This window comes from Ambystoma mexicanum, chromosome 11 (assembly GCF_040938575.1).
Source record: "Ambystoma mexicanum isolate Mex_15411 chromosome 11, UKY_AmexF1_1, whole genome shotgun sequence".
NCBI lineage: Eukaryota > Metazoa > Chordata > Amphibia > Caudata > Ambystomatidae > Ambystoma > Ambystoma mexicanum.
In genome coordinates this window covers 819,410,934-819,433,867 of record NC_090934.1, presented here as the reverse complement: position 1 = coordinate 819,433,867, position 22,934 = coordinate 819,410,934, and the positions used below count along the sequence as shown (strand labels likewise).

General features: G+C 45.4%; 1 protein-coding gene across 1 annotated transcript in view; it reads left to right on the top strand.

The window, feature by feature from the left end:
* The window catches only part of PIK3C2A (phosphatidylinositol-4-phosphate 3-kinase catalytic subunit type 2 alpha), a 2,027,647-nt gene that overhangs the window by 293,859 nt on the left and 1,710,854 nt on the right, over positions 1-22,934 (top strand). Inside the window, exon 5 of the mRNA XM_069623772.1 lies at positions 11,824-11,944. Coding sequence (XP_069479873.1) covers positions 11,824-11,944 — 121 coding nt within the window. The remainder of the gene's footprint in view (positions 1-11,823; positions 11,945-22,934) is intronic.

The window sequence follows — 22,934 nt, the reverse complement described above, 5'->3', positions numbered from 1 at the left end:
TGATCTGGTTTATTTGCTAGGGAAACCAGTCTCTTTAAAGATTTCGCAATTTCCTCTCTCCAATCATTCATCGTTATTGTCTTTTCACCACTCAATTTTACTGGGTCCTCTCACATTCCAACACTAGGCAACCTCAAATTTTGTTGTCCCCCCGCTTTTAACCCTGAGCAGCCTGGTTCACTTTGAGCCTTTGGTGTTTCTAGATTAGATGTTAAGATGTTAGGATCGGCAGCCTTAATCTGGTTACTCAATGATACAAGATTGTCCAAAGGTTCATACGCCAAGGATGCTGCTTTAGCCAGGCAGCTTTGGCTTGCTTTAGCAATATCACATCTCGATATTTATTGGCAATTGCTGTACGAGCCAGCGCTGCAGCCGTTTTAGGCTTTAACGACTGAATAAACTGCCGAGTACCTGTAATCTTAGAGTTTGCCATAGTTTTAACATTTTTTGAATTCTTCGTTTTATTCACGGTTGACATATGTACATTTCTACTTTTCTTATCAAATGTAAGGTATGTGGAGCCTTTACTATTCCCCAGTACCTCTTCTGTACTTGTCAGATCCTGACTCTGTTCTACAGTTTTACTGGAGGATATAGTCGCAGCTTCCACATTTTTTAGTTTTACCATTTTATTTTTCATTTTTTTTAGAGCATTGCTGGCCAGCTACACATTTTTCCTCTTTCTCTGTTAATATGTTTACTGGAGGATTTGTTGCAGACTTATTTTTAGGATGTTCCCTTTGCGATGACTTATCAACAGCATCATTATAACTCAATAACTCGGGCGTGGTGGCGCGCGCCTGTAATCCCAGCATGAGTGCGGGAGGCTGAGGTTGTGCGGCTGCTGTTCGCCTCCACTGGTGATCTGTGCTAGAGCTATTCTGAGTATATTCTGTGAAACCCCAAGTCATGAAGCCTGTGTTCTGTTCCTGGTGAACCCCAAGAAAAGGGGACTTGTTTCGGTGACTGGTTGGATCTACAAAGTACACGAGCAGTGAGCTGTGCCTCAAAGACATAACCTCCAATATTTCTTTTCTTGCATCATGTTGCCAGATCATTTGTTGGTTCTCGAGCAGTCAATCAATAACACATCATCTTTAACTGCTTCCATTTCATTCTGATTTACAATAGGATTATCTGTGACATTGTTTTCAACATTAATTTGATTCTTACAACATACACCGGTAGGTTGAATGATAATATTATTACCTTGTAACAGTTGTACTAAATGCATGCTGATCATTCATTTTTGTGCCCAATGAATCATATAGACGAGTGAGCGAGAATAACGCTGCATTCATCGTTTGTAAGGATGTCTCCAGACCTATTACAAAACTTCCCTGTGTGGCCTGAATTTTTTCACCAGGGGCAGAATGATTTCTGCGGGGAGTAGGTTGAGTAAAAGAGCATGACAGCACAGATGAATCATTCGCCGTCGGGGAGAACATTATTGGTGATTGAGACAAGTCATGCGTATTCCCGCCAACACTGAGCACTTGGTTATCAAGAAAAAAATGCTTCGGTACTCTAACAGGACTGATGTCCCCGTCCTTGTTTGAGATATCTGATATGGTGATTGCATTAGCAACAGAACCAGAGGGTATTGTGGTTTCCAGATCGTTTTTGTCCTGTTTGCTAGTTTCTGTGGACGTCATGGGCTTTTGTAATTGGCCCATGGATTGGTTTCCATTCACTCCCCCCATGATTCCCAATTGCTCTTTAATTAAAGCCAGCACTCCCATGGCAATAAGAGAGTCCGGCGGGGTGTACAGGAGGGCAGAGCGGCCTCTGACTGGCCCATGGGATCAGAATTTGCCCTCAAGTACTTTAAGACGAGATAGCTGCACCTTGAGGAGGATGTGGTGCAGGATTCTCTTATTCCAACACCAATCAATAAGGACAACTCAGTAGTTTTGCAAAGGGAAGTCCGTTTAATGACAAGTACAAAAAAACAGGGAAACAATGGAAATCAACAGCGATGCGATCGTCTCGCTTCAACTTCCAAATTCTTCATTCAGACCGCAACAGTTATAGCAGATTTTCTTCATCGTTGACGTGTTACTCATAAGTTTGTCATGCAATTCTATTGGTCGGGAAAGGTAACTTAAGTATAGGTGCTATATCTGAATATGGTAACAGAGTGTGAGGATTGGATAACTCTTATTGGGTCGGCGTCTACGCCCATCCCTCTACAGCACTCGTGATAGACGTCACTACAAGTACGACGTCTCATTGGTTCTACTATCTATAGGACACTAGATTATTTGGTCCATTGTTATTGGGTAGGTTACATCCCTAGACATAAATCTCCACTTTAATTAGCAGCATGCAGAATGGACACCCAGATGCGGTGTGCCCCAAGATTCACCCTGCCTCCCTTCCATCAATCAGTACTTTAGGACTATGTGTCAATTAGTTGGCTGAGGATGGCCTCGAAACCGCAGCTTCTTATCAGGAAAGGTTATGGCATCCTCTGGTTCTGGGTGACATCAGACGTTGGTACCTCTTTGCGCCTGGCTGGTCACGTGTTAGTTCACCGTGAATCTGCTTCATTTTCCTTCTTTTTGTGTATTTGATTCTTCCTTTAGCCTTGCCACCTGCCTGGGGCCTCCTTATCTCGACCTTCACTGGCTGGCTGCTATGCTCTTAAATTTTGTTTCTTCGAAGTTGCCGCTCTCTACCCTTCCTGGAGTTACCCACGAATTCCCAGGCATGAGCTTCCTCATACTGAGTTTCGATTCTGTTCTTTAGTCGGGCTTTGTGCTAGTATATGAATCTTGGCCTATTTGACTTCCACTATCCAGGGCTTAATTCTGCTTTTATAAAATGAAGTCGCACTTGTATAATGTGCTTTTTGAGGTAGATATATAGTTTGCGCTTGCCGCTCTATCCTTCTACTAAGCATTGCAAGCAGTACCGTTTCATTAGCTTCCTGCGTTCCAAGCCTATTTACAGGCATTTAGCAAGTTGCATATTTTCATCCTTCTTTCATGGTTACGTTCTTTGTGTTGCAACATAGTTTCTTCTTTTACGTCTATCACACCATTATTCCTTATACTTCGTCTTCACGTGTCGTTCTTCGCTTGTCGTTCGGTTCATTAGTACGCCGGTCAAGACCCTTGTGTCGTCACCATTCGCCTTCCATTAAGGCCCTTTGTGTCTCTTCGGGGACAGTTTGAAAGTAGTCTTCATTTCGTGTCAACTGCTGGTACGGTTGTCTCAGCGGGTACCGTGCTGCCCAGGATTGTCTGGTTATAGGTACGTCAAGAGGTATTGCTCTTCTGATGGGCACTGGGCAGAGCCCTAGCGCTGCTCTTTGTTGGTTTATTTGCTCCTCATACATCACATATCTTGGCGAGTATGTTCCTGGTACCTCAAAGTGGGGGGCTGGAGTGCAGACCGTATCTGAGACGACCTCTAGAGTGGTATCATTTATATTGTCCACCACCCCCCATCCTCATGAATGTCCATGACCACCTTGCTTACACCAACAGGGCAGCCGGGTTGTGGATTCTCAATTCCTCCCACCCCCATTTTGGCCCCTGAAACACAAAACTTTCTTATGTCCGCCATAGCAGAACAGACCCGTAGGTTAGAGGCAGATTTACATGAGCGCACTAGATGAATGGTGCGCGAGGATGATTTAGGGGTGTGAATGGCCTCCAACACATTCTTTGATTTTTTTCTTGAGCAGGCATTCCTGTTTTTAATGTTAGCACCATTATAAATGCAGCAGTTTTTTCAAACACGTTTCACTAATTCCACAGTCGATAGCCACACCGTGGGCCAGAAAAAAAGACTCCCCACCAGTTCAGGAAGCAACTGCAAACACAAAATGATATTCAGAAAAAAAGAGAAAAAAGAAAATAAAAATGTCTCCTCAAAACACATGTAAAGCACACGTTAGTTGTACTGATCAAATGGCTTTTGTTTTCTTTTTTTAATTTTTTTTTATTTATTACGCCACCTGACCAGAATTAGCAACATTAAATAAGGTGCCAAATTTCAAGTAACAAATCAATACGCTATACTTGTGCTACATGCAAGCATTGATGAAGACAACAGAAAAACACTTTCAGCCGTCAATATTTTACCCACCGCCCACAGCCCTCGGTCAGCAGACAGCCGACAGCACTCCCTCAAAGCACTCGAACAAATGCATGTGCGCCAAATGCGCGCGCCCTGCGACTTATAAGGGAATTGTGGGAACGTGGGTGGAGCTTGGTTAACTCACTAAAAAGGAGAACAAAAGTAAATAAATAATACGTCTCAAACGTTTCAAAAAGTCTTCAGAGGCTTAAAAAAGTCCTTTGTTTCAGAAGACCTTCAGTTTCACGGCGTACCGTTTTCCAGGTAGAAAAATGCAGATAATCTCCTTTCCAGCCTTCTCAGCCGACAGCACTTCCTCAAAGCACTTGACCAAATGCGCTTCTTTATTAATTATAAGTGTGAGCATACTACCTTGATTTACAATCCCCTGGGAATAAACCACAAGTACAACCGGACTGCTTTCTAGACTATGTTATAAAACTTTAACTGGGATTAGTGTTGATATCACTTCCCCACTAAATGTTGTCCCAGAGAGTCCTCACATTTATTGGAGAACCTGATTTAATTATTTGGGTTCAAAATGATAGGGTTTCCTCTTGTGCTGACTGACAGTATTGGTCCATCAGGTTTAACTTGTGAAGAGGATATGTGCTCAAATGACGTGGCCAGACCATTATGGTTGCTTAAATATGTGTTTACCACTTGGAAAAAGCTAAACAATGTGAAAGGGATATGCTGAAATGTATATGTAGTCCAAATAGGAGTTGGAACAATCTGTGTGGCGGTAGGTTTAGCTTGTATGCCCCCTGCCACATTACCTTTGAATTGCAATATCTCTACCCATTTTTAATATCAGGTAAACAACCTCCTGTTCCCAGAATAATTTAAGGCAAAACCATCCCTTTAATCGCAATTCATTTTTAGAATTTTGTAATATATATTCGCAGAAACCCAATTAGCCTACTATGGTAATCTCTACTTTATATCCAATGTGAGTTGTAAATGTTCCCTGTTAAAATATTTTAACCAACAAAAAGGAACCATTCCGATTCCCCTCTAATAAAAACATTGATTTTTAAAGCTACATAAATAAACACATGTCCATTCTTTCACCATCAGGAAATTCCAGAAGATCTATATCTTGAGTTTGTTTTGTAAATGAGGGATCTCATTAAGAAGTGAAATGTTTATTTTTATTTTATTTATTATTTTTTACATTTGTAAAGTGCCCAGGGACATCAGTGTGCTGTTGCAACCGGTTACACTGAAAATAATTGGGTTTTGAGTTTGTAGTTGGTCATGTGTAGGGGTGGTACTGTTTAGGCGAATAGCCACATTTTTAGATCCTTTCGTGGAAGGGCCAATTAGGAGGTCTCTGCTCTCAGTTCAGGCAGTAGGGAGTTCCAGTGTTTAGCTGCGACTGAAGGGAAGCTGGAACCTGCTCTTCTTGACCTTTTTGTCTTGGGCATCTTTAGTCGGTTAGCATAAATTGTCCTTACTGGTCTAGTGGACGTGGATCTTTCAGTCTTCTGGCATAATTATTGTGGAGCAGTGTTGGGGGTGCATTTGTACGTGATGGAAACAGTTTAGGAATATGATCTGTTGCCGAATAGGTAGCCTATCAACTTTTTTCCTGGTGTCAGAGATATGGCCTCTTTTGGATATATTAAGGGCTGCTCGAAGAGCATTATTTTAGATGACCTGGATTTTGTCCACATTGTGTTGCGAAGTTCAGACGAGGAGGACATTACACTAGTCAAGTCTTGCTCCAATGATTGCTCTTGCAATGGTTAGGCTGCTTGCTGGGGAGAGGAAGTGTCTAGCTGCGTTAATGAGTTTCGTTGTGTATGCGGCCAAGGAGGCGATTGCATTCACTTGCTTGGTGAAGGAGGGGGTAGCATGTACCCCTAGTGTTTTTACTGAGGTGGATAATGATATGTTTATACCATCAATGAGGAAGGAGGTGAATTCCCCTCCAAGCTTATCGAGCAGAAGGGGTGAGCCCACAAGCAGAATCTGTCTTCTCGTCGTTCAGGCGTAAGTGGTTGGTTGCTATCCAAGTTTGGATAGTGAAATGGATTTTGTTGATGGTCAGGGAGTCATTTGGGTGGGATCCAGATAGGGAAGGAGGATTTTTGGGGTTGTCAGCATAGTTGGTTTATGAGACACCCAAAGAGTCTAGGAGGTCGATCAGGGGCTTGGTGAAGATCTTGTATAAGGAAGAGGAGACACAGAACCTTGCGGTACCCCACAGGGAATGGGCGTAGGGGGTGCGCTATCCGTGCCTGAGAAGACTCATGGATCTGCTGGATAGGAAGGAGTTAATCCACGACGTGGCCTCCGGTGAAAAGTTGGAAGATGAGGTGAGGTGGTGGCATACGGTGTTATGGTCGACAAGGTCGAAGGCCCCGGATAGGTCCAGGAGAAGGATGATAGCTGGTTTGCATTAATCTTTAATGGAGTCAAGTTGTATTTTTAAGTCGAGGAGGACCGATTCTGTTCCACGTCTTGGTCGGAAGCCGGATTGGCGTATTCCTAGGATATGGTGGGCTTCGAGGTAAGCTTGCATTTGTATGTATGCTGCCCTATCTAGGATATTGAGTAGAAACGGTATTGTGGTGATCGGGCGATACTTGTTCAGGGAAAGTGGGTTGAGTGAGGGTTTCTTTAGCAGTGGGAGTACCCAAGATTCTTCTAGACTGTATGGGACTAGGCTAAAGGAGAAGGAAGCCTTGATGAATCTTGTTAAAAATGTGACTATAGTTTCAGAGCACTCTTTGATGATAGTGACTGGGCATACATCCCCTTTACACCTTGCGGGTTTAAGGGTTTTGAGAATCTTAGCTGTTTCCTCGACAGTCACATTTCTGAATTTAAAAGTTGGAATGAAATGATGTGACCTTGTGGAGGTAGACAAATTAGTAGGGGTAGTTGTTGCTTGTTTCTGGCCAATTTTGAGTTGAAGGGACATTATTTTGGCGCGCATCGCGTCCTGGATACCTGCTGCACCAAGCTTCATCCTTGAGGAGGGTACTAGGTGGGGTTGTAGGGGGGTCTCTAGTTAACTAAGTATTTTAAAGAGCTCTGGTGAGTTGGAATTGTCATTGGATATCCTTAAGTTGTACGCTGAGGCTTTAGCCTCAATGATGGCCTGCTTGTATTAGTTGGCTAGGCTAGTAAAGGTGGATTTGGTGATGGAGGGATTTTTCTTCCAGACACTTTCCGCTAATCTCTTTTTAGAGCGTAGGGCCTAAAGGTCCGAGAAGCACCAAGAGTTGATGTGACTTGTAGGTTTGGCTTTTCTTGGGAGGAGGGGGGCAATGAATTTACTGCGTTGATGAGGTTAGTGATGTAGAGGTTGGCCAGTAGTTCTGGGTCAGATGAGTCGGTGTGATCTGAGGAAAGGAGGGGTGAGATGTAGTCTTTGATGATGTTTCTAGTGCTTTGTGCTAGAATGGGTGGTAGATTATTGGTATTGGGCGATGAATGTTTAATAAGGGGAGAGAGAAGCATATGACATGGTGGTCTGACCAGGGGCAGGGGGAGTTGGACGTGATGGAGATTTGGCCGTTGAGGTCTGATATCCAATCCAGAGATGTCACTTTGATGTGGGTAGGTTTGCAGACTCAGTGAATGAAACCTAGGTCTGTGAGATCTCTTCCAAGTGCAGCTTCAATTGAGTCGTGGGGATCAAGGCGGCCTAGGTTGAGGTCTCCTAGGAGTATGACTCTAGAGTTAGGTTTAAGGTTGGTTCCAATAGAATGTAAACCTTCTTCGAAGGAGATGCGTAGGCCGGGGGGGTCTGTATATAATGTGGATGGTGATAGCGTCCAAAGGGGAGGATATGTGTTTGAGAGAGAAGTTCAATTACTTAGCACTGGGGAGTAGGTGAGTAGAAGTTGGAGGTAATCTTTGTGGATGAGGGAAACGCTGCCACCCCTGGATTTAGTTATATCCTGCCTGAGGATGGTGAATCCTTCTGGTAGAGCCAACGAAAGTGCAGGGCCCAAGGCAGGCTGGAGCCAGGTTTCGGAGATGGCCAAGAGGTCTCATTTCTGGGACGTGATGAGGTCATTTATGCCCAAGGCGTATCCAGGGAGCAATCTTGCATCGATGAGGGTTGCATGGAGAGGTTGAGGCTTAGGGGCGGCTATGTGTTGGTTGTTTGTAGCTCTGTCGGTCTGGGAGGCATGTGATTTCCTGTGCTTGGGTGGTGCTGGGTTGGTAGCATAGGTTTTGGCCTGATGTATGTCTATGATGGAAGGTTGTATTGTAAGAGTTTTCCTTTGGTATTGGAGACCTTATGGGCTAGATAAGGATTCAGTATGTATTTTGGGGCTTACGGCCTCTGCCTTATATGTGGGACTCACCTGTGTGTGGGTTATTTGGGTGAGCTTGTGGTGAGCTGCTTGTCCTCTCTAAGAGATGTGTGGGTTTTTTATCAGGGTTTTGGCTCTGAGGTGTGTGTTTTGTATTATGATAGTAGCAGGGAGGGATTGCAGGGAGGCTGCTGCGGTTCTCAGGCACAGATAGGAATTTCTGAAGGCAGTAGTGGCTGGGGAGCATTCTATAGGTTGCATAGTGTGGGTAAGGTAGGAGAGGGGTTGAAGTCCAGTGTGTGTGTGTGCGTATGGGTTGAGTGGGGGGATAACAGATTTTTCTGTAGTTTGGCCGAGTTGTGCTCTTGCAGGTGTGCCCAGGTCGTCATGGCAGTGTTTGTGACGGGAGATGCACCTGAGGTCTGAGCGGTGTTTGTGTATGGACCTAAGGGGGTGGCTGCTGTGCTTGTTGAAGGGGGTGCAGTACAGTGGCTTTGGAACTGCTAGGATCTGTGTCGGCATCGTGGCAATCAAGCACATGGTTAGAGCGCTAGCAGGTGCAAGGGGGGCCGGCGTTGCTTTGATGCTGCCATCACGAGCAGTTGGAGTTAGTCGCAGCCTGTAGTGGAAGTGCAGGCGTCGTGTGAGGGTTTTGTCAGGGATGGGGTGAGGCGGAAGGGTACATGGCGTCGAGTGGAATGCAGGAGTTGAACGTAGGAACGGAGTCGGGCAGGGTAAGGGTGAGTCCCTCAGACAGAACACCCTTGCAAGGCCATTATTCACTAGAGAATAAGCGCAATAGATGCAATCTGGTACAATGGGCTTACCTTACCTTGCCTGGTGTGGGTGTAATGGACCGCTGAAGATGTAGGTTTTCGGCGTCTCGATCCGCGAGCAGTGGAGAGCTGCAGAGGATTGATGGCCTTTGCTCTTGGCCTTCACGCAACAGCTTCGCCTGCTGGGTGTGTTGTGCAGTACTTAATGGAGCAGATGGTGAGCAATCAAATGCAGGCAGGCTGCCTGGTAGGACATACAAGTTAGGTATGGTGTTGATGGCGGCCATTTTATTAAAGGGCGCATCCCGTGTTTGTTGCTGGAGGAGGGCACCCTCCGGTGTCTCTCGAGATGTTGGATCCTCTGGTGCTTGCAGCAGAGCTGCAGAGAGAATTGATGGCCTTTGCGCCCATCCTTCGCGCAACTGCTTCGCCTGCCAGTTGTTTGAAACAACCCGAGACCCCTGGTTAAGCATAAATTCCAACCCCAAACACCAAGGTCCTCTTTATTTATTAATCTAACTCCTCAACATTCCACAGAAGAGCTTTCCAGGGTCTCCTTATTGTTGTAATGAGACCCTTGTTGTTCTTAATATTTGATGTCCTATAAACGATGGCTCATTGATTATAGTTTTCTTTATGTTCATAAACATCTGTATTCAACTCGTCGATGTGGTTCCTGAGTCCCTGACGTGTGTGATAAGCACCATTGAATTGGTAACCTTTAGAGGAGTAGATTGAGTTATTATCAGAGTCCCTTAAGGGGAATTAGACTTTTTCTTTTTAGTTCTCCCTTTTTTTTAACCTCTTTTTGTATCCGTTTACTAGATATGCTGAGTAATGTCTGTTCAATTGTTCTTAGAAATGTGCATGAGTATTTATTTTTTGACACTGGAGGACCTTTTGATTTTTAGTTGTCTTTTCTTGAGTGAGCTCTCTTTTCTGAGTTTTGTAATGCATTTGTTTTTGCTCCTTCTCCTTTTTTATAAATCTTCCAAGCATATTTGTTCATCCTGGCAAATGTCGATCAACCATATACCCGAGTTCTTAACTAAAAAATAATTTACATTTCCGTTAGTGGGTTCTCCTGCAATTCACCAGTTCTTCCCCTAAGTAATCTTCTATGTGTACCTTACCGACAGTAGAGTTACGGATTCGGCCTGGCTTTGTACAATCTTTATATCTTGTCAAATCTGTAAGGGTTGGCTCCTCAGTGGGATTCATATTTGCCAAGTAAGGAGGAGTAGGCAATATAAGCAGATTCCCAATAATCAAATTGGGTGGGGGATTTACTGCCACCGCCTGTAGTTCAGCCTGAAAACAGTTTCATTAGGAGGTAACAAAGATTTACCCTCTGCATTATTTGGCAACACTTTTGAATTGTAGTAATCTGTATTTTTAACTTGACCTTTTCTTGGGAAACAATTGGGGGTAGCAGCGTTTTTAGTGTCTGTTAGTATCTCTACTTTCATCCCTGGTTATTTCCTTTGCAAATTCATGCTAGACGAGACTAACGAGAGGTCCTCTAAGCGACTAGCTCCGCCAGGGCTTTGTAGCATTGATTTACTTGGTGGTGACGGACAATTGAAAAGTTCACACAAACATAAGTATGAGAAGCTTCTTATGTGCTCGCTCTGCTCAAACTGCTTAACTACACTTAGAAGGAGCACTTAGCGCAATCGCTTCAACAGCTCAAACATATTGTAGTGCAATGCTCCGGAACACCACCAGAGCTCTGTGCTCACTGCTTCAACTGTAATTAGTAGGAGCACCTTCCATTCCATGAAAACATTGCCGATTACTTTTTGACCAGGTTAGCTGGGTTTGTGGGCCTTTGGGAGGAAGTGGCTTTGATGTTTTCTCATTCTGATAGACTATCGAATGATTAGGATCTTGAAATTAAGTGATTGGTTTTTAACTCTCACTTTCAACAGACTGCATCGGCCTAGGGTAGGAATCTCCATGTTGTCTACAAACCTGGATCAGACCAATCTCTGACATAAAAAGTAATGTAGTCTTTTCACAGCTTTACTTGAACTGGAAGTTGAACTCACTGGTGTTGTTTAGACTCTCCAACTGACTTGGTCTTGTGTGTTTGGGTAGGGTTGGGATTCATGGTTATTCTCCGCTATCATGGCTAGAGGCATCCACACGTTTTATTGACTGTTATAGATACCCCTTCTTTTCATTCCATTGGCATTCATTCTGAGCTTCCTACTGTTTTATTGGCTGGTATTCTCAATAGTCCAACTTTCCATCTAGCTCACTCACAATGAGTGTTATGCATGTAACAGTGCCGCTGGATTTTTTTTTTAAAGCTGATCTTTTATACCTACTCTATGTATATGCTCAGTCCAGCAATTTTAAGTTCATATGGTACTCTTGTATTTAATTGTGTATTTATTAGAACTGTCTGTTTTACATGTTTAAATTAGTTAGCATTATTCAAAATGATCTGTCTTCAAATACAGGACTTTTAATATTTACTTCTAATGTACCCAAAAGTTGAGATTGATTCGAGTTCTTTAATTGCTTGATTTTTCAAAAGGTTTTCTCAGATATCACCTGAAGTTTTAATTACTACTTAAACTAAACATGTTCCTTATTTTATTCTAGAAATTAAAGTGTGTGTAATATTGAGTGAGAATTTTGTCACCTTACTTTTGTGTTTATTACAGTGAGTTCGCCCGTTGAGCTTATTATAATGCAAGCACTTTGCTGGGTTCATGATGATTTGAATCAAGTTGAAATTGGCAGCTATATCCTGAAAGTTTGTGGCCAAGAAGAGGTTTTGCAGAAGTAAGCACATTTATATTATTTTTAAACTATATTTATTTTATAAATTATTAAAGCTTTTAACATGACTTGACGATTCACTTTTACTAGCAAAATGGGGAGATGCATACCTTCATGTAACGATGTACAGTCTGATTTCATTTCGGAGAATTATGTAGCCGTGCAAATATTTTGTACTAGAGCTCCAATGAACCTGAACATGAGAGTTAAAAGTCCAAAACATTATGAGGTTTGCATACTGTGTAGCCATTGTGTAGAGGCTCCAGGAGAGGCTTAAATGTGCTATCCGCTGATAGTTGGATCTCTGTATGCGCCAAACATTCTACTCTTCCCTTACCTACAAAAAAAGTTTGGACCCTGTCTTAGTTTGCTTTCAGAGTATACCACAAAAGCGAAGAGCTCCATTTTATGGCAGGTTTACAGACCGCACATAAACGAGATGGGTGCTTCAGTGTTTTGGAAGATCTTTGGGCAATCGGACTCTAATTGAATCTCTCAAGTTGTCATAATCAGACACGGACAACAAGCACACTTGGAGAAAGTTCCTTGGTCCTTACAGACAGGTTTTACTCCTTGCATAAAGAGCTGGAACCTTGCGTGGTCCAGCCAAGGAATTAAAAAAAAATAAAAACCTTGGTAAAGCTATGGTGACCAGATAACACTCTTGTGAAATGCTGCTCTGTAATCACTGTGGCAAAGTCCCCTCCTTTTCCCTGGGAACATCTACTGAGGTGACCAAAAGGGCTGTGTTCCTCCTGAGGCAATTTAATAACATTGGCATTTTAAGAGAGACACACTTGGGGAGCTGAAACCAAAAGGATGCAATGTTTTCTCATGTCCCCAAACATGGGTACCTTTTTTGTATTCACAGCACAGATACCTTTTTAAACACTGTCTTAATGGGAGCAGAGCTCTGGGACAAAAGGAAACAAAATGTAACAAAGGAATTGGACTCCTTTGACAGCGGAAGTGGACATCTGCTTAGACCTGCAAATCCCTACTACTCTTATACATACCCTCACAGACATCCGTGTCACAGATGGCATCACAAATTGTCAGGCTGGATGGTTCAAGGGTCTTCATTCAGTCAAGATAAAAGATGTTGTTTTAATTTTTTTTTTTTAAAATTTCTTTGTTTTCTTTTAACAACAACAAAACACATAACATACAAACAACTTTAACATAAATGGCTTATTGGCACTTCGTATGGATCTTGTCCTTCCATTGTAGTTTCATAGTTTCCCCAGCGACCTTATCAGTTCAGTCTGGACCTCCCGTGGGGTCGAGCACCAGGTCTGGTACGCATAATGTTCTATTCTTGGGCTTCGTGCTTGGCCTGACTATTTCACCTATGGATCCTCTGTTTCCGAGGGAATTTAGGAGTTTCCTTCCTCCGGGTGGCCAAAGAGGTCTTGTGTTAGTGTGTTCCACGCAGTCAACTTGTGCGCAGTTTCACCTTCCCCTCTTCTCACTGCTCTTGTCCACACCACTGTCTCTGCCTGTGCCCACTTCTGAAGTTCTGACCACCATGCCTCCACACGCGGGCCCTCCTTTGACTTCCATGTCATTGCTATCCTTCTCTTGGCCAGTATACTTATCAAATCTTTCATCTTCGCCAGATGCAATTCATGCTTACCCCCTCTCGAGAAGAGGCCCAGTAGGTACTTTTCGGGATGTTCCGCCTGGATTTGAAGTCCGCTTCCCGCTATCTTGAGTCTGATCCCGTCCCAGAACTCTTGTATCACTGGGCAGGACCAGAACATGTGTACCATGTCCGCTTCTTCCGACGAGCAGTGGGGGCACCCGCTCTGGGCTCCTGTTTGGACTTTATTCATCTTCTTGGGTGTGAGATACGCTCTGTGCGTTACATATAGCTGCACCTACCTAAATCTCGCATTTCTGGATACCTTTTTTTGGGTATCGTAGGGCCCTAGTCCATTCTTGATTGCTGATGGCCCTCCCCAGCTCCTCCTCCCAACGCTGCCTCGTGTGTAGTTCCTGTGGGTCTTTGACCTTCAGTAGCTGTTCATACAACCTGGAGGTTGTGTGCGTTCCCTCTGCAATGTCATACCATACGTCTAATGCCTTTTTCTCATCCTGGTCTTCCCAATCTGGCCATCTTCTCGTGATGTTTCTCAGCATGCCGGTATATAGGATGAATTGACCCATATGTATTTCATATTACTCTGGAAGTCCGCCCACCTTCCCTCCCTTCTCAGGTCTCCAATTTTTTTTGCTACCCCTTTAGCCTCCCAGTGTGCTCGATATGTTGCTAGTGTATTTGTGTTCCCTCCCAGGAGACCCGCTAGAGGGATTTGCGTTGACTGCGGATCCTTTACCCCTTGGAGTTTCCACACTCTTTCCATAAATCCACTGCAATGTTGAGCATGTTCGGCAGGGTTCTGAGCCGGTGTCTGTCGAGCCATAATATTTCCCTTAGGTAATACTGTTTCAGTGCAGGTTGGAAAATGCGAGTGTCTATTGTTTTGTCTTCCCCCAGCCATTTTACTGCAAATTGCAGCTGCCCCGCTAAATAGTACTTCTCGAAGTCCGGTAGTCTGATACCCCCTTCTTCGTAGTCCTTCTGCAGGTTCCTTATTGCGATCCTATTTCTCCCCCCAAAGGAATGAGCACGTTATTGTATTTAGTTTAGTGAAAAAGGCCCTGGGTATGCTGTATGGGATGTTCGTGAGGAAGTATAATAGGCGGGGCAGCACCCCAATTTTCAGGAGTGCTGCTCTTCCCATCATTCCCAGTGGTAGTGTCCCCCAGAAAGTCATTGACCGCTGTGTTCTTTCTAGAGTGACAAGCGTGTTGGATGCATGGGTATCAGCGGTATCATGATGTATCCCTATACCCAAATATTTGAAGGTGCGGGGCACCCATGTCAGACCCAGGTCCGGCAGACAATGTGGGGGGACATGTTTCAGACCTGCCAAGGGGAAGAGGAGGTACTTCTCTTTATTAATCGCTATGCCCGAAAGCCTAGTGTATGCCCCAATCGCTTCTAGGAGGCAGGGTAGGTTAGTGGTTGGGTCGCTTATGAATAGGAGCATATCATCCGCGTATAGCGAGATTTGGTGGAGCACCCCATCTATGTCCAGTCCGGTGTCTCTATATTCTGCTCTAAGGAATACCGCAAATGGCTCTAGAGCCAGGATATATAACATTGGCGATAGCGGGCACCCCTGCTTGGTTCCCCTATGAATCTTCCACTCCTTGGAAATTAATCGCCCAGTCTTCACCCTTGCTCTCGGTTCCTTGTATAGTAACCTGATCCATCGGAGGTACCCCTCCCCGATACCAAAGTGGGTGAGTACACCCATCAGCCATTCCCAACGCACAGAGTCGAAAGCTTTGACAGCGTCCAAAGACACTATTACGCTCTCGTCTTGCAGTCGATTTGTCTCATCTATCACGTGGTGAAGTCTGCGGAGGTTCCAGGACGTGTTTCTTCCCGGAACATAGCCTGTTTGGTCCGGGTGCATCAGAGTGGGTATTACCTGTTTTAAGCGGTTGGCTAGGACTGCCGTTAGTATATTGGCGTCCTGATTAATAAAGGATATTGGCCTATAGGAGGCACATTTCCTAGGGGGCTTCCCTGGTTTGAGAATCGGGACAATTTTTGATTCCGACAGGCTTGTCGGGAGACGCATGGTCTCCTATGTGTCTTGGAATGTCTCAAGCAGTTTCGGGGCAATGGCGCTCTTGTACGTCTTGTAGAACTCCCCCGGAAGCCCATCAGGGCCCGGGATTTTGCCGGTGGGAAGTTCTGCGATCAACATCTCTATTTCTTCCACCGTGAGGGGTGCATCCAGTAGCTGAACCTGTTCTTCCTCTAGCCTCGGAAACCTTATTTCTACCAGTGCATCTGTTATGTCCTCCGGGTCTATTTCCGGATTCGGGGCATACAGTTGCTCATAGAAACGCGCAAACATTGCGTTAATGTGCCCTTGGTCCCTGATCTCTGTCCCGGTGTGGTCTTCTAACACCGTTATGGGATCCTTTTTATTCTCTTGTCTGGTAAGCCAGGCCAAGAGCCTGCTAGGTTTATCCCCTTCTGCCTGTAACCGCTGTAGGTACCTCCCATAGTTTAGCCTCCCTAGTTTTTCCCAGAGCATCATACATTTAGTCCGCAGCTCTATCAGCTCTCCAGGTTCCTCCCCCTCTAGTCCTGCTCGTTGTTCTTTCAATTCGATCACCCTCTCGAGTTCATTCAATTCCCTCATGGCCGCTCCTGTCAATTCTCCTGTTTTGCCTATTGCCGCTCCCCTTATTACCACCTTAAATGCGTCCCATAATATGGCGCCACTCAACACTGCCCTCGTTTTGCTCAAAATAATCATCGATCACCTCCTGGAGGTGTTCCTCAAACTCCCCCTCTCTCAGGGCCTCTGCTCGAAGTCGCCACGATGGGATAGGGGCTTTCCTATTGGTGTGTGCCCATGTCGCCACTATTGGGGCATGATCAGAGACTGTGCATGCTTTAATGGTGATTCCCACGATATCTTGTAGTGATTCCCTGCCTGCAAATATATAGTCTATACGTGTGAATGTTCCATGTGGTGCGCTGTAGTGTGTATAACCCCTCCCCTCCCCTCCCCGTGTAACTGCCTCCATACGTCTGCTAACTGTAGCTGCTCCAGGATCCTATGCAGTTCTTTGGCTGGGGGCGCTGGCTTCTTGTATTTATTATCAGATCTGTCGAGGAGGGGATTCAAGGTGCAGTTGAAGTCGCCGGCCCAGATGAACGTAGCCTCCCTATATTGCACTAACTTGGGCGCTAGCTTTTTGAAGAAGTCCGTTGCATCAGTATTCGGTGCGTAGGTGTACACCAGGCATACCTCCTTGTTTTCTAGCATGTCATGCACCAATACCAGCCGTCCCTCTGTGTCGATCTCTTGCTTGAGTAGCTGGAACGGGACCCCCGGGGCAATCCATATTAGTACACCTCGTGCGTAATTTGAATATGTGGCACTGTATATCTGTCCTCCCCATTTCTTGTCCACCTTGGCCTGCCTGTCTCTTGTGAGATGTTTCTCCTGTAACATCGCTATCTTGATTTTCATCCGGTTTAGCCAGGCATAAACCCTAAGTCTCTTGACATACGCATTGAGTCCTCTCACATTCTAGGTAGCTATCGTCAGTTCATCTGGTCCCATGATCTTCTTTGTTTGCTTGGCTTCATGATCCCACTGCCATGTCCTTGCACCCTGCCCTTTAGTCTCCTCGTGCCCATCTCCCTCAGTGTCCTGGTCCTGGATCTATGCCTCTTGATGCAGCCACTGCTGCTGTCACATGGTTCCTGTCCCATGTTACTCCGGTCACTTATTGTCTGTATTATTTCAGTGTTCCTATACAGTAGTCCTTCCATAGTTTGTGCCTTGTACTGCCCATTCACTCCATTCAACGTCTGTAACTTAAAAGCTGGAAAACTAACCCCCAGCCACCCTCCCCCGGGTCGGGCTCCGCCGCTTCTCTCATCATGCTCCTGTGAGGGGGGCAGACTCGCCGCAGCATGATGCCTTAAAACTGACATCCAAACTAGTAATTCATTCTTCCCGGGGGCGCTGCTTCTCTCAGCCAATACAGCTAAAGTGGGGCCGATTGCTCTTCCATGCTTACTACTAGCTTCTTTTAACTTACGTAATGCTTATTTTCTTTGTTCCAGGTTGCCTTTGTTACTCCTCATCGGGGTCTATTTCCAGGGTTGCTAGCGTTTCTCTGCCTCAGCTAAGGGAAGCCTTGTGAGTCCATCCAACTGTGGGCCTCTTCGGTGGAGTCGAAAAAACATGTTTCGCCTTGGTGTATCACCTTGAGTTTAGCGGGGAACAGGAGCATGTATCTCACCCCGCGGTCCTGAGGCGTTCTTTTGTTGGGCCGAACTGTGCCTGTTGCCTCTGTACCATGGCCGTATAGTCCGGATACATTGTGATCTTGGAAGAGTTCTTGATGATCCCCCCCCCTCCTTGAGAACGCTAGTATTTTCTCCCTGTCTTTATAGTTCATGATCCTAGCAATCATCGCTCTCGGGGAGGCACCCGGCTGGGGTCTTCCGGTCAGGGCTCTGTGTGCCCTTTCTACCACAAAGCCCTGGGATAGTACACCTACTCTGACATCCTGGAGGAGCATGTTTTTGACGTACTCAGTGGGGTCTTTGCCCTCCTCACCTTCCGGAATTCCAATTATGCAGATGTTGTTCCTCCGCAATCTCCCCTCTGCGTCTTCCGCTCACCTTTCCAGAACCTTAATTCTCTGTAGTACCTCCGACATCTGTGTCTGCGTTACGCAAACCCCGCCGTATTATTCTGCACCTGCTGTTCCGTCGCCGTCACTCTCTCCGTTAGGTTCCTCGCGTCCTGGCGGAGAAGGCCCACATCTACCATTATTGTGTCCAGTTTATTTTCTAGAGATGTTTTCAGGGCCCCAATTGCAGTGTGCATTTTGTTTTCGAGCGATGCTTTCATGGAGGCGATTGCTTCCAGTATCGTGCCTTCGTTAGCGGCTTCCGCTGGGCGCGAGGTGTCATCCGCGGCTGCTGCCTTGTCCGCTGACAGCGACAGTTTGTGTCCGGACGCCTTCGTAAAAGTATCCATGCTTACTTGCTTGGTTTTCCCCTCTGCTTTCTTGTTCAGCATCGCGGGGGACCCGTCTCGTGTCTGCGTCGCCGGTACCAGTCTTGGCTGTGTTCCACGTGCCGTAGCCCTTGCTTCTTCCGCCGCCCTGCTCCCCGGTGTTTACGGGTCTCTCCTTATATCAGGATTATTACACTCTTCCGGTGGGAATATACGTTAGGCCCTTGTTGCTCACGGCGCTTTTTGCCGTCGGATGTCTCCTGTCGGGTGTCGCTTCGGGCTCAGGCCTTCCCGTGCCTGCTGCTTATGTCGCCTCACCGTGTCAGGGGCCTTCCCGCTTCTGCGTCCCACTTCCACCGGTCGCGCCGATCTCCACGTCGTGGGGTTGACTCAGGCTCGGGTCTGCCCCGCACTGGTTTCTGTGTTATGCGCGGGATGTGTCCCTCTTGCCGATCGTATAGATCGTGTAGATTCACTGGTTCATTCTGTATTACGCGGCTGATGTCCTCCCACAGCTCGCGCGTCCGCCATTTTGATTTCGCAGGACGATTCCCCTCCGGCTGTCTATCTTTTTTTCAACCGCCCGGTTTCCTCCGGGGGCTTCGCCGGGTGGGCAGCAGGTGTTCCGGTCTCTGTGGAGAGACTTTGGCGGTCTTCTGGAACCAATTTATGTAGGTTTTTATCGGATTTCGTCAGGATCGCTCCGGAGCTCCTCAGCAGCATGTCTCACTACATCGGCCGCTAAGCCACGCCCCCGTTTTAATTATTTTTAACGGGAATGGCTAAACTAAAGGGCGTCACTCTCTCTCTGCTTCCCTATAGACCTAGAAGACTAATGACCGGTAACCCCTTTTATCTAAACTCTACCTTCGGGTGATGGCCTAAAGGCCAAATACTTTTCTGTCTCACTTCCTATAGGAATTCCTAAGGGCTTCCTACTCTCTAGAAGTCGCCTGAAGATAATCTTCAGAATGATGTTAGATTGTGACAATTTCGGCTGTCTCTATCTCCCACTCTCTCCCGTGCATTCTTTTCACTGGTCTTCCTATTCCCTCCTCTCCCTGCTACTCTACTCCGACTCTCTTCTCCCTCCTCCCCTTTCCTCCCCTCTCCTTTTATAGCTGCCTTTTCCTATTCCTGTCGCCCCTCTAATGGTTCCACTATCTGGTCTTTCCCCAAGGGTTGGGTCATCACAAGGGGTGTGTGGTGAATCAGAAGGACGTGGACAGTTTGTGGACATGGTTCACAGTTCTTTATTAAAGTAAACTATAAGACCTAACTTGCCCAATCTCTATGGGTGGTGCCAGCCTATGTGCTCGTCAGTCAGAAGTGAATGTCCAAAAAGAAAGTCTGCTGCCCCAAACTACCCTAACTGATTCTACCACTATGAAAACTAACTCATATATAAATAATGACTCCCTTCTCCTGAGGGCATTTGTAGTACCAGTCTGTAGTATTGTTTACCAATATGTAATCCTCAAATAAACTCTTGTGACTTCTTGGATCAGTCTCTGTAGCTCTTCAAATGCGGTCTTGAGTTTTCCCTTCTTGGGAGTCCCTTTTGGGGATCTTTTACAAGCTATAGATTCCTGGTTGTTGTTTCCAGCATATACTGGAGAAGACACTATTATTCGGTATTCTTTCTCTTCTGGCCAATTATAGCTCAGCTTGCTTTGGCCTACTTGATTCTTTACTTGGTTCAGGTGTCTTGTTCCTTTGAACTCTTGCTCAAAATATTCTCTCCTTTTGATATTCTGTTCTCCTTGTACAATATGTCAAGTGGCTTTCCCCTTTTCCAAGGGTATTGAAATCCACTGTTGTTTTCCCTTAATATTACTTCTTTTGTATTCCAACAGTTTTAAGTTCACTTGCTTCAAGGGTAACCTTTTCTCGTGACTTCTACTGAGACTGGTATACTAATCCCTTCTCGGCCTCCTGTTATTCCTGTTCTTCCTGTTATCTTCTAGTGTGAAGGAGCATGCTTTTGGGAGCCTTGTTCCTCAGTGACCTTCTCTCAGGTCTTGGACCGCCGTTGCCTTGATCCGTGTCTTCTGTGATGAACCTGAGGGCGTCCTCGCTCCTTTTTCCCTGGGATCCTTCGCTCAGGTGGCTTGGGAAAGGCCATCACTTTTGGATCCCCACCCTGGGGGTGGATATGCAAGGGAGGATCACCTGGGTGGAGGGAACTTGGGGAGAGGACATCTTTAGGTGAGACATGGTATCCCCAATTCCCTTTCCAAACTGAAGCATCCCTCAAGCCTTTGTAGGCTGTCGGCCCTTTCCCTTTTCTTCCTTATGAAATGTCCCCCAAAATGATCACCTTGACACTGGGATGAGGAAGAGGTCAACTATGAGGACCCATCCCCATTTAGGTAAGATAAACCCCTATTCACCTCATGTTGTTAATACAGACACATATCAGTTAAGTACCAAGACAAGTAGGAGGCAATACCGAGAAATGCACACTTCCTTTTCCAACCTCCCCAAACACCACTTTGGTATACCTTTGGAATAGCCAGGCATGTCCAGCTATAATAGGTTGCCTCAAAGTGCGGCAAATAACCTAAATAACCCACACCTGTGGGCATTTGACAATTCCACTAAGTAGAAGAAGCCTGGCTGCACAGCAGAAACAAGAGCACAGGAAGGAACCCAGAAGCGGGTAGCCGATACAAGCGGAAGCAAAGCTGGCTGGAGAGCGTGAGCCGAAAGCAGTGTTGGACAGGATAGAGGGACGATGTGGCGAGGCCTGCCACAAGAGTCTGTAATGCCTGCCAACCCTCCTCGTTGTGTGCACGCAGCAGGAGCAGGAGGCGCCGGGACACTCTAGCGACCGCAGAACGCCAAGAGTGAGCAGTACACTCTCCGGTCTCTGCGGGAGAAGAGCAGACACACGAGAAGCCAGACCACAGTGCAAGGGGCAACCGAGAAGCCTAAGGGAGCTGATGTACGGAGCCAGTGAATTACACAAGGGAAACACTCATACCGGGCGCTCTGGGTGCTTGACGTAAACACTCTTAGTTGCTGAAAGAATGGGAAATTGTTATAAGCACTTTTGGAATGCAAAAACAAGTGCTTTTGGAAAAGTGAACGAACGGAAAGGGATAGCAAACAATTTTGAATACTGCATATAGCCAAAGCAAGGTATTTTGAATATCAAATAAATTGAGACATTCTGAATCATTTTGAATACTGCATAAAGCAGAAGCCAGATATTTTGACCAGAGTGAATTGTTGTAATCACAAGTATTGGCAAAGCCAAGGAAACCCCAAGAAGGGTATGAAAGGAGAAGCCAAGTGTTGAGCATTTTTAAAGTAGTTATTGCAGGTTAAGGTAAAACCTGTATTGGCAAGAGCCAGAAGAACCAAAAACACGTATGGGACCGATCAGGGTTGCAGCCCGAAGACCTCCCTAATTACCTTTTTCGCACAATAAAGTCTTCAGTATTTATGATTTCTCGTAAACTTACAAAATGTGGCCCTAGTCTAACTTGCCCTTCAACCATGCTAAACTATGCCCTTGTGTATTACTTGCCCTAGCTTGCGCTGGTTGCTCCGCTTATCTAGGTTTAGGAGATAGTGGAGAAGAAACCTGCCCTATCGCTAACCTTCTAACACACTCAATAGAGAACAGTATGATTGTTCTAATATTTTTAATAGGCACATGCCATAACCATCTGGACATGTCGTCTGCCTTGCAAATGAAAAAAGATTATATATTTTATTTGTTTTCTTTGTTTGCCAGAAAAAGTAAAAAGTGTCTTAAACACCATTTTTAATACAAAAGTGGGCTGTCCAGTTTGTGTCCTGGAATGTAGTACCAGACACACAACTGAGCAGTTTTTGCTGTCAGATATTTCGTTGGAAGGATCTATATACGGCTTTTCAGAGCTCTGTCCGGTCTTATCAAAATATGTACCAATGAAGTGGTCAAAAGCTGTATATAGATCCTTCCAACGAAACCCAGGTAGGTGTCGGATTGAACCACAGGTTGTGCCTCAAGAAAGGAGACAGACTGTAGATTCCATGGGGTTGTACCATTGAAAAACTACAATTCTGCCTAGAAATATCTGACAGTAAAAACTGCTAATTTGTGTGTCCGGTACTACATCCCAAGACACAAACTGGACAGCCCTCTTTTGTATTAAAAATTGTATTTAATACACTTTTTATTAACTTTTTACTTTTTCTGCCAAACAAAGGAAACAAATAAAATATATAAACTTTTTTCATTTGCAAGGCAGACGACACATGTTCAGATGGTTATGGCATGTGCCTATTAAAAATATTAGAACAATCAAACTGTTATCTATTGAGTATGTTAGAAGGTTAGCGATAGGGCAAGTTTCTTCTCCACTATCCCCTAACCCTAGATAAGCGGAGAAATCAGCGCAAGATAGGGCAAGTAATACACAAGG